Source organism: Mytilus galloprovincialis, chromosome 8, assembly GCF_965363235.1.
Source record: "Mytilus galloprovincialis chromosome 8, xbMytGall1.hap1.1, whole genome shotgun sequence".
Taxonomy (NCBI): Eukaryota; Metazoa; Mollusca; class Bivalvia; order Mytilida; family Mytilidae; genus Mytilus; species Mytilus galloprovincialis.
Window position 1 is genome coordinate 31,845,396 of NC_134845.1, and position 13,176 is coordinate 31,858,571.

General features: G+C 32.0%; 1 protein-coding gene across 1 annotated transcript in view; it reads left to right on the top strand.

Moving 5' to 3' along the window:
* The window catches only part of LOC143085573 (glycine receptor subunit alpha-2-like), a 28,540-nt gene that overhangs the window by 5,980 nt on the left and 9,384 nt on the right, over positions 1-13,176 (top strand). The window contains exon 3 of the mRNA XM_076262017.1: positions 227-297. Coding sequence (XP_076118132.1) covers positions 227-297 — 71 coding nt within the window. The remainder of the gene's footprint in view (positions 1-226; positions 298-13,176) is intronic.

The window sequence follows — 13,176 nt, forward strand, 5'->3', positions numbered from 1 at the left end:
CTGTTCTTGGTGGAGGTTTATCAATAAAAGCGCTTCAAACACATGAAATTCATAAAATAACCTTTCTTTTTCATTTACTCTTCTGTTTTTACAATTTTTACGGGAACAGTAAAAGATTACAATTGCATGAATTGTTACGATTCTCAGAGGAAGGGATCTGAACAGTAAATTTAAGATCATTTTTCTATTTTGAATGAAACTAATTCATTTATTGAATCTGTTTTAGACAATTTACTTTAGATTCTATGTTGAATTCATCATACGACCAACGTGTTCCACCAGGAGTTGATTACGGCAGTAAGTTATCAGATATGTATAGAAATACAAACAAGGATTACATATATTATGATTAGTTATCAAAGTAACCAGAATAATAATTTAATACGCCAGACGCGCGTTTCGGCTACATAAGACCCATCAGTGACGCTCAGATCAAAACAGTTAAAAAGCCAAACAAATACAAAGTTGAAGAGCATTGAGGACTCAAAATTCCAAAAAGTTGTGCCAAATACGGCTAAGGTAATCTATTCCTGGGTACGAAAACCCTTAGTTTTCGAAAAATTCAAAGTTTTGTAAACAGGAAATTTATAAAATTGACCACATAATATATTTCTCCAGTGGTACATATTTAAGTCATAATAAGGACGAGGAACAAACATGAAAATAGATTATTTATACCAGTTCTGCAGAGATAAAAATAGTCAACGAATAATATACACAGACATTACTTTGCAGTAGGGCGTCTAAACACCATTCATGAAATCTATGTCTCCAAGGATTAATTTTCTTTTTTGTCCACCGACTTATTAGTTTGAATTACCATCACTAGTAGCACGATTTCAGTCTGAAACGGTCATTTTGGTCTGATCACATCTTGATTGACTGGATTTACCGCTAGAAAAAATCGTCAAGATATTTCAGATAGTTAAGTCGCCGTTCAGATCGATAGCCTCATCAGGTAAATCAGTTCGTTAAGGCGTGTCAAGACGGAAAAGACTGAATCGTCTAGCGGGTTGTTTAGACCCGTTAAGACCGTGTCAGACCAAAACAGACCATGGATACAAAAGAACGTTCAAAATTTTCAGACCCTGTTTTGATCCGTTCAGTATACCGGTTTGATACCACGAGTTGCGCCCCTTCTACTCGATAATGCATTTTAGATTAATACATGTATATGTATTTTATTATTAGAATTTGAAGTATATTTTGATTAATTAAAAAAAAAAAGATTAAATCTTGTGTTAATTCTTTATTTCTTTTCTTGTTTTGTTAAAAACTAATAAATTATTCTTCTATATATATATGTTGTTTATTTTTTAATAAATGTTAGTTTATATAAATATATATTGATAGTTAAATGCAAGGACGTACGTTAATTGTATACACACCAGAATGTATGCCATAAATTTAACCTTGAAATGTTGTGAACACCGGTAAAAATGTTTTTTTGTATTTGAAGATTAGTAACGGAAAATCCTAAACGTAACCTAAAAAAATTAAGGAGATGTGGTATGATTGCCAATGAGACAATCCACAGAAATGCAGCGGAGGCAAATTAACACAGTCATGCATATTTTTGTTTTATGCATGACAGTTTCTTTAATTCGTTTTCTGTTGATATATGTCCTAGTTTACCGTTGAAGCTGTTGCTTTTTTGGTATGTTTATTTTTTTTTCGTGCGAGTTACTCTATTAAAGTTGGAAAAAAATATTCCCGACATTCGGAAATTCGAAAAAAGACTTCCCGGATCCCGAAACCTGATCATATACTGCATTCAGTCTCTGTCGGGACGGTGTTAAAATATCACCGTATAAAAATTTTCATTCAAACAATATATCCTTATAATATTTATTTTCTTATCCATATAATATGTATATAGTACTTTGTATATACTTTGTATATATATATATATATATATATATATATATACAACTCGTCTATATATATATATATGGCGTTGATTTGAAATAAAATCTGTTTTAGTTAAAACGGTCGAGTTCAATGGCACGTGCTAGTAATCAACCGGGTCAACAGGTAACAAAATCAATGATCCATAACGTAAGAAACTACATGCCTATTATATTTTACAATTACTCTCATCATCATTCTTGATAAAAAGGTCTAAACTTTAACAGAGACATATAATACAATTGTATTATATGTCTCTGACTTTAATAAAGAATGAATGAACACGTATTAGTGATGTCTGACCTTCAGTTTTTAATATAAATTAATGCTTATGTTTTTTTTTATATTGAGCAAAGTAACGAATGTGAATCTATTAAACGTTAAAGGTTCTTACAATATCATATACCAAAAGACCATGCAAAATATTTGAGCGCCGCATGTAAAACCATTAAAAAAACATGTACTGTTAGGAAGTTTGTTTAGTATTCAAAAGAAACGTTTCGCTTCTCTATATAGTTTAGAGAGTATTCCTTTAAATTGTGTCAGTTATATAAAGTAGTGTGTATTTGTATTCTATTTATTCATCTAAATGTATCATTATAATATACATTTTGTATTTCACAACTATATATACTATAAGTTGTAGTGTGATTGATTGTTGTTTAAAGTCCAGTGGCAAATACTTCATGCATGTTCAGGACCAGCTGTAAGTTTATGACATGTATGGAACTCACCAGTGTAGTTTTCACGTGTTATAATAGATAAAAGAATAATTAATTTTTAAGATATCGAAACATGAAGGAGGCAAGGCGCATGGATTACCCGCACTTATCAGTTCTTTTCTCTTTTTTGTCTTAAAAAAAAAAAAAAAAACGAATTTTTTTTTTATATGTTTATATAATTTACGATAACTGTGGTGTATACGTGCTGTCAGACGAAAGATACATATGTGCCCTCTAAATATCTTTTTTTACTATGGATTGTTTGCTTTCGTATTGACGTTTAACACACAACTTTAATTACTGACTGGATGTATGTAGAAATTCAAACGTACTGGAGAATGAAGGATGCAAATCCAAGCTTTGAATTAAAATGGTCATTAAATTTGCCACACAAATAAAAGAACAAGTGTAAGTGTTGGAATGACATATACAATATATCAACATGTGCATTGTCGGAGAATTTAATTTTGATTTTACTTTGGTAACTAGACAAAATTGAAGAGAGGCAGCCCAATCTTTTCTCCTTCTTGTTACGAGTACAAATAGATTTTATTTGCTTTATAGACATCGAATAGAATTCAGGGCATAACATTACGGAATATGATCTTCAAAATATACTATTTAATACCAATAACATGTAACAAATACATTGTTTATATATATATATATATATATATATATAAAAGTAATTTTTGATCATCAGTGCAAGCAGTAGCGTTTGTTTGATTTTAAAACACGAATCGATCTATACTATTTAAAATTACAATACGCAAGCTGAAACCGTACCAAGTGATTATTATTTTTGCACACGACATCTAGGCTGTCGTCCCACCTCTAACCGTAGACGGTTCTCTTGGTGGGGATATTGTGCATTCAACCGTGGATATGATAAAATATATCTGTAATAAACAAAATTGTAATGTTTTGATTGTGTAATGTCTTAATTTTTAAGGTTACGCGGGTTCGGTATTAAGCGGGACAATTGGTATGAACACATTTCGATATACGTGTAAATTATATTAAAAGAAGCTTTCAAACGCAGTTATTTTCGAGGATATTTAAAGATACAAATAAAAAAATCCTTTTTATGTTTTTGAATTAGGCTTTTAATTTCCATTCCTAATTATATATCATTGTAGAAAAAATTTATTTTATACATTTAAAGTACATGTAATTCTTTATGCTAGCTAGTCCATGAATAAAATTGCATAAATCACAAAAACACATTCGGGAATAGCAAGAAAGTTTACCAAAAAAGTAGTGGGAACTTTACTGTTTTTTTTATCATATATATTTCTGATAGTTTTCCCGACCTATTCACCTATTTTCAAACTTGAAAAGGGACCTCTTTCAGCGGCACGAGCCTGGAACATGTACACATGACAGTTGTAAGTAACAGCTATATAAATATACAAGAGAAGATGTGGTATGATTGCGAATGAGACAACTGTCCACAAGAGACCAAAATTACACAGACATTAACAACTATATGTCACCGTACGGCCGTCAACAATGAGCAAAGCACATACCGCATAGTCAGCTATAAAATGCATTTCAAAGATACTATAATTAGAATAAAAGGTTAACGTACTTACAAAATATGTCATCTTAAAGAATGTGATTTCACAAATAAATTATTTTCAAATTCGCAGTCCAAGTCAACCTAAAATCGGTTACACACATTTTTAATGTTATAAATCCATTCCAACAATATCATTTTAAACACACACTAGCTTGCCTTTTCATTAATTTGAATAATACAAATTCAGCTAAATTTTGTTTATTCCCATCAACAGAGAAATCTCACACTCATCCCAGACGTTAATAATACTCATGCACTTCAATTTTGATAAACAATTTATTGATACGGATGACAACGCTTTAACATACGGTTACATTAAGGTTAAAAAAAAATGTGAACTTGTTTTTAATTGAATTCAAAGATAGATTAAACGGTAGCTTTAGGAAGCAACCATTTGATTTTCTGGGGGTGGAAAGGGGGGGGGGGTATGTTTTTTTTGGAAAAAAAAGTTTGTTTCGAGTTTTGGAAAAAAAATAATTTGTTTTTGACTCTGAGAAAAAAAAATGTTTGTTTTACCCTCAGCTGACACTATATGTAATGCTAATATTGAAAGAAAAAAAATTTGTCGCCAAAAAAATGTTTGGAAAAAAAATCCCCCCCCCCTCCCCCCCAAGAAAATCAAATGGTTGCTGCCTTAATAGTGAAATGAACTATTTTTTTGAAGACTCGCCTAAATGTATGTTGCATAGATGTATTAGATCATGCTGTAAATTATATTTATAAAACCATTTATTTGTAAATACCGCATAAATCAGTCTGTTCACTGTTTGAATATAGAAACTTGTCGATTTTATAATATTGAGAGATATCCGAGATTTTGTAATATGGTGTGATAAACAAGTAATTGAAGATGAATATCATTTTATTTTAGTATGTGAAAAGTATAATGAACTTCGAAAGAAATTTATCAAACCATATTGTTGGAGAAAACCGTCGAATCTTAAACTTTTTAGACGATCAATGCATTTGAAAGGGGGCATATATATACAGTTGGAACTCGCCCCTTTTTTATGCTCGGTTGGGACCCCCTTTTAAAGTGGTTGGGTTCTCACCAGTATCTGTTCAATCCGATTTCAATTATTTCGTAAAATACGTTTTTTGACAGACATTACCTTTATCTGATTATCATAATATTCCCAGTTTAAGGAAAAGAAAAGACATTTTTTCTATATATTTTTTTACAAAGTTGCTAATGGTTTAATTATGTCGTAATTTACTAGGTCAGTGTCGGATTCCGGGCGACATAGCGTACACTTTCCTTTTAATTTTTAGCGTTATTAATATCGTAATTTTTGTATCCTTGCTATCCTTGCTAAATCTTCTACTGTATATCACAGCTAGTGAATAAGTCTAAATGTCCGTACAGTGTATAGTAAGATCTTTTTTCCACACATGGACATTTCATTAGTATAGAAAGTTCGCTATAGTGTTCCATCATGGTCTTAGTGCAGTTTCGAGAGCTTATAGTGCACCGAGGCGGCCTAGGTTATTTTTAGACGCACCGTAAAGTCCTAGTCACACCATTGCAACAACGTCCTGTTTTGATAAATTTGTTAAAATGCTGGGACCATGATACTAATAGTATAATATTTCCCTTTTAAATAGTAATTGTTATGAATGATAATATTTTACATGTATGCTGTCTAATTTTTTAAATAGTTATTTGGTTAATATGGTGTCTCGTAAGTCATTTTTGGACAGGATATTTTTGTTTTATAGTGTATGTATATTCTGCACGAATAATTTTTATCGCTATCATTATAAAAAACTAGACCATGTGAACCGTATGAGATCGACAAGACAGCTGATTGGATAAATGGGATGAATTGTTACGCCTACATAAAACTGATATCCAATCGAATGCCAGCAGACACCTGTCAGTAAAAACAAATTGTAAGCGTGGATGGTTAGAGATTTATTTGTGTATTCGATATTTGAAAAATAAGTTAGATAGTCACTATTCGTTTTCCCTTTTTTCAGCCGGATTTCAATAACTGTTTTTACACTTTCTTAATTAACAGAAAGGTATTTAAATAGAAGCGCACCACATGTAACAGAGATTTACAAGCATTTAATATAGCGACTTGTGTTTTCCGGAACGTCCTATTTTCAATTATTCACAGACTTTTGCAATAATATTAAACATTTATTTTTTACCTTCAAAAACTGCTCAAACTTTTATTCTCAGACTAGACAGCATGAAAGACATAAACACTTTTATAAGTCAGTGTACACACGGTGTTTTCCAAACTTGGTAATTTCTTCGCCCAGGGATATGAATTTGACATTAAAAGTCCCTCAAATCTTTACAATACCCGGTCGTGTCATTTCCGTATATTGTAGATGGAACGAGTGATATACATACACCAGACATGCATGTTCCCTTACAGGTAAATTTTACCTTTTTGGAGGAATCCTAAGTGGGGATGCGTTGCATGTGTGCTAATCTAAAAAAAATCCAATCTTTTATTTTTCTAAACTGCGTTACATGCAAATGCGAAATAATTAGTGTTGTTTGTTCAGTCCAATTTATTTATAAATATTAATTTATTCTTTTGAATACAAAAAACTACGCATGTAAACTTCAATGAATACAATAGTATTTAATACTAGTAGCCTAAATGTAAAACAATGCAGCAAGATTTGAGGTTGAAGCGGCTCGATCAAAACGTGAATAGATGAGAAATTGTCATCATTCTTCTAATTAATTACAAAGTATTTTGTGAGAACAAATACTTATATTTTAGTGATGGTGATTCATTGTTGTTTGCCTCAGTCACCTCCAGTGGCAAATATTTCATTCGTGTTCATAACGAGAACACAAGTTTTAAATATAATAGGAAGCACTTCAAATAGTCGTTCGACAATAAGATTAAAAGTAAACTTGAAATACGGTAACCACTGAATAATGAGAGAAGATTTAATAAGGATAGAAATTTAGCCTTGCAACAGCTCGCTACAGTGGGACCACTAACATCATTGAGGAAGAGTTTTCAATTTGCAGAGAGCGATGGTCCTCTCAATCTACTCTGATGTCGGCCATCTCTATTCATACGTGTAGATACCAACATCACATAACGGTATCTAATTTAGATAAGATCATGACTTTAAAATCGCATTAGTAACGGTGATAATTCTGTTAAACTGTATTGTTTATTATGCTCGAGTTTTTGGTATGACCATGGAAGTATTATATTGACGTCAATATAATACTTCCATGGTATGACTATGCGACCTCTCTACTGGTTGGTCTCGTGAGAATAAGTTCACCTCAACAGCGAGAGGACTTTAGTCCGAATCCCAAACGGGTCTAACAAAGAGTTTTTTTCTTTCTTTCGAACTGTTAGCTTGTGAACTTACACGTTAAAAATCCATCTCAGTGTGTCGGTCTAGTACAAAGCAGGCTTAATTTTCATATTATATTTCCATATTATAGTTTTGGCCTGAATCTACTGATTTATATCACACCTGCTATAATTTTCAACGATCGAAAAAAAAAAAATGGTACGTGAAATATTTCTACGGAACACTTGCATTTTTGTCTAAAAAAAATCACTGCTCCCGTATTATTTAGTCTTGTTGCGGTTTAGGCTTTTTATTCTGTATAGGTTTCTTTCTATAACAAAAATCTGTGTGTTGACTCTTAATGTTTTGATTGATATGTGTCGTTGGGTTGATGTCGTATTAATGTATACCTTTAAAATTGTTTTCAAAACCAAATGATTGATTGGGTATAGAAATATTCACATCTCCCGTTCGACAGTATATCTTTGCTAAAATTGGGTGCGGACGTTTGGTTGTTCGGTTGTATAAATAAGCAGCCGCATTTGGTCGAAAAAAAATAGTCTATGCATGGTGTAGTGAGAGTTTCGCGCTATCTATACGTTAAAAAAAAAGTGAATAAATCGTTGAAGGGATATACGAACTTTGATTGAAATTTCTAAAAAACGAAAAAGGTCACCTGAATCTCCAAGTAAGCCAGTCGCATGGTTGTCAACTTGAATTTAACACTTTAGAAGAAACGAAACGGCCAAAATAAGTTTAGTCTTATTATAAATTGTTGCCAACTTTTTCGTCCGTTTTTGCTTTTATGACAACTTTACCAGATATATATATATAAAGATTTGACAGTAATTGTTTCACCAAAACGAGCTCAACTACATGTCGTTGTTTTACGCTTCAACATAAATGCATATGTATGTATACAATGGAGACTGTTTTCTGTTCTACTGCCCTGGTCCTAGATTGGCTGTATACAATCTAACCCCTGACATGGACTACTTTATTAAATGTTTACAAACAAATAAATGCAAAGAGAAAGATTCGGAAAGAAATTCTAAAATTTACGCTAAAAAATAAAATACACAAAAATGGAAACAGTTTTAGACAATTATCATTTGAGAACTATATATAATTAGCATGCATCACTAAATGAAACTGATAAATTGATTGCTCCCTTAATGTCCAGTGGCAAATATATCACGCATATTCATGACGAGATGCGAAATGGATCGACCTGAAGCAAATGATTGATACATCACCAAGACAGTGAGTTCGCTGAGGTAAAACGTATGCCGTACTAGAATGCTGTATGGATTTTGCTCATTGTTAAAGGCCGTACAGTGACCTTTGAACGACTTTGACCCCCCCCCCCCCTTGCAGAGCTATAGAAAAACAGTACATTAAGGGGTGTTACACAGACTCTTTTTCGATGATACACAGACTCTTCTTAATTGTTACACGGACACTTTTTATGAATAGAATCACTCGTGCATGATCAGTGAGTTCATGGGCACTTTAATTTTCAATTAGATTTGAACTTTTTGGTTCACCGACTTATTTCCTGTCTTTTTATTGGATAAAATATTTACGTTAGCATCAATATCTATTTTTCCGAAACATTTCCAGTAAAATACTATTCATATTAGTACACCAAGGGATTAGACATTTAACTTCAAGGGAGGGGGGGGAGGGTATGGTATAATAAATCAAATTGTCATCACTGTTGGGTTTTTCGTCTGAATATTTTACATTAACTGTGTCAGATGCCTCATTACAGGCTGAACCTTTTATAGGGTGCTCATTATAAAGTTTTAGTTTTTGGTCATTGTTGAAGGGTGTGCAGTGACCTATTATATAGTGACTAACAAGTAAATCACTTGGTCTACATGGTTTAAATGGTTGATAGTCGTCTCACCATATCTCCTTAGGCCAAAATAAAAATTGTTTGTTTCCCCTCCCCACACCCAGGTAAAAAATAAGCCCCCTGGGATGGGAAACAGACATTCTTTTAAATGTGGACTTATTCATGATCTTTTTATTGAAATTCTGAAATAAGAAGATTTTACTAGTCTATAAGTATCACATAAACTTTACATTATCAATAATCCATTAAAATGAAGTCCAGTCAAAATAACCATGCCAGACAGATATAGGACAGATAATTTCATGAATTTCATGAATTTTTGAATTTCACAGTTCTTCCATACCCCAAATTTATGGTTAAACGTTTATAGTAACCATAGAAACAGAGAAAAAGACTAAACATAAAAACCATGAAAATGGTGTCATTGTCAGATGAAATAAGCCATTCAAAAATGTCAAACATGTACAACTTACATTTATTCCATAATTATGCCAAAAGTAGTGATCCTATACATGTACAATGTAGCTTATAGCTTATGAGAAACATTGATGACCTTCGGCTATTGTCTGCTCTGAAGTTGGGTTGTTGTCTTTTTTGGCACATTCCCCATTTCCAGTGTCAATTTTATTAGCATGATTAGGAAGTATAAACTGAGAAACAAACCTAACCATGTTAACATTGTATCAAACTGAAATAACCTTAATCACTTAAATTATCCATGAAGGTCAAGGTCAGGTCAACCCAACCTGATAGACAAGTAGATCTTTCAAGATACTCATATACAATAAAATGTATCCAATTACATATATAAAATATACAGTATAAAAGAGCATTTCATTGATTAAGTAACAGTATATTTTACATGCAGTCATTGAACCATGAAAATGGGGTCAGGTGCAATGTACATATAATGGCAAACTGAAACATCATAACATATTAATTACCTACTAGCATCTGAATACAAGACAAGAAACATCCAGCTCTTTTAGCTTTTAAAATGTAAAGCTCTATAAAATAGCTTACATCATCACCCCAAGACTGTAATACAAATTTCTTGTATACAACCAACTTTCATGACTTTTGTGTAAGGCGAGACAAAATAAAATGATACTTTGAAGTACATATATTGTTTAATATGTTTGACTACTATTATAAAATGCCAGTTTCAGAATGAACAGTAATTTAGAAGATTATTAAAATACATGTAGATACATTCAGACTATTATAACTATACAGCAAGCTGTCATTCGACTCTAACCAACAACCATGCCAGGGCTGTAAACTAAAGCTTGTCTAGGTTGGTAAAAACTTCCATCATCATGCATATATATGACACTAACCAATAGTGATGGACCGTGACAGACCCTCATGGAAAGTAAAGGAGGTTTAACACTCCCTGGTGGTACATGTAACCAACAATAGCAATGGCAGCATAGAAACTCTTATTATATCCAAATTCTTATTTCAAATGAATAATTATCCAAGGTGAATCAGATGATGTATGATCATGATGCTGCACGTTTAGTATTGACAATGATTGATATTCACTGAAACTAGAAATTTCCATTATTCCAATTTTCTATTCTTAATGATATAACTATCCAAGATAATCATGGAATTAAGATATGATGCACTACTAATATTCCTAGAAAACTTTAAATTCTCTTTATTTCAAATTGTTAATATTACTTATTTCAAATATATATATATATATATATCAAAAGTATGCTCTGTCACCAAGTAATGTAGTACATTGTATTTCCTACATTTTTTCTATGAATTGTAAGTTTGCTATTTGTTCAATTCACAATTCTCTTTTTGTCCAATCAGATCATCCCATCAACTATACATCATGACATAATGCTGTTAGCTCTATCAACGTTATTTCCAAACCAATAAGTAACACAAAATTATGAATGAATCCACCATTTCACAATTTATAGCTACAGGTACAAATGAGGTACCATATGAGAGTAACTTAGTGACACTATATATTTCCTATATATACATTGATATACATGATATATGCCGCTTCATAATCTGGCTGGGAATCATGCTCAAAGTCTCAAACCAATGTGATATCTTATCTACAAAAAAAAACATACATTAAGAATAAAGTATTTATTATATATAAACTTGTATAATTTATCTACAAGAAAAACTAGCAATCATAATTTGCTTGACAACAAAGTTTAATGATGTAAAGAAATGAATTTATGACTAATACAATTTAATTGATAAGTCCCTTATGAGAAGAAGAATAAAACCCTTTTTTGAGGTTCTATTTCTAAAACAAAATGTTCTCTCTTTCTACATCAATGTTTTCTTAGGTGTATACTTCATTGAAGGGTTACTGTTGTCTAATAGAGGCCATAGCATTGTATAGCACTATACTTGTTGTGATCAATTTATAATACTTTTTTATTTTAAAATAGAATTTGTTGAATATTACTACCAACGTGACATGGTGACAAAGCAAATAGATTCTTCTTCTTCTTTATAATCCATCAACATACTGATGATAACGTGTCCGGCACTTATTTACAGTAACTATGCCGCGCATGCGTGGGATCTAATTTTTATTTAGTCATGACAGTCATGACAGTGAATAATAATTAATATACAAAAGATAAAAATAAAAATTTCAACATAATTTCTTTTTCTTGTTATAACATATATTTAAGTTCTACAAAATTTAGAGCATAACAAATCATTTATAACAAAATAATGAATCATACCCGGTAAAATCTTAAATTTCTTATCACAAAAGATGAAAAGTGTTAAAAATTATTGTTAAGGACGCAATGTCGTCTCATCATTTGGAATCAGGCATGTCAGGGCACAATATCAATATACTCTTTTTTTTGCCCCGGGCAATTTTGAGGTTATTGCATATATATAAACCCAAGCCTTGAACATGTTGAAGGTATTCATAACACATATGTGACAAATTATAATTATTGTACATCACCCACCAGTGGCTATATAAATAGGTATATCATCGTCGTAACTAGTCTGAGATTACTCTGACGTCCAAACGGCTGTTTTGCCAGACAAGCTTGTCTCGGACTACATGGTAACATGTGAAGATTGGTTGGTTATTGGTTAATAAAAAAAAGTGACAAATATTTCATGCAAATTTAGGACGTGACAGTTATCAATACATTAACCATGTTAACATACAATATATAGGATTACTCGATCAGGGGTTTAGGTCTTGTAACTGTTGTATAGGCCATCCCGCACAACCATACCATTGTGAATACCCCACATGTCAATGCATGTTAGGCAATAAACAGGGGTGGATCCCGCCATTTTTAAAAGGAGGTTTAAACCATACTAGTTTATATGTAACTTTTTAAATCATGCATTGATCTTCCAAAAAACATGAAAAAGGGGGGGGGGGGTCCAATCACAGGAACAATTTTTTAACAAGCCCACATTCTTACTTTGCCTTTGAACAGGCTACTATCCAAGAGTGTGGAGTATTGGAACGTCGATTCATACCTGTATGCACAAATTTAACAAATGTGAACATTTTTCCTTCAAATTCTTGGGTGATGATCCATAATCAATGATTATTCTGATAGACATGTATTAAAATATTCATTTCTACTCACCAATTGCAATTTCCAGCTCAGCTTATATTGTACTATAGTTTCCTTCTACCATGTCAACGATTTTATGTAAAATAAGTTAGCTATTAGAAGCGCTGACACTGCCGACACACATGCGACATGAATGCAACAAAAATAAAGAGGGTACGGTAACGTTAAATCGTTTACGGGCGAAGAATTATTTTCCGTTTTTAATTAAAC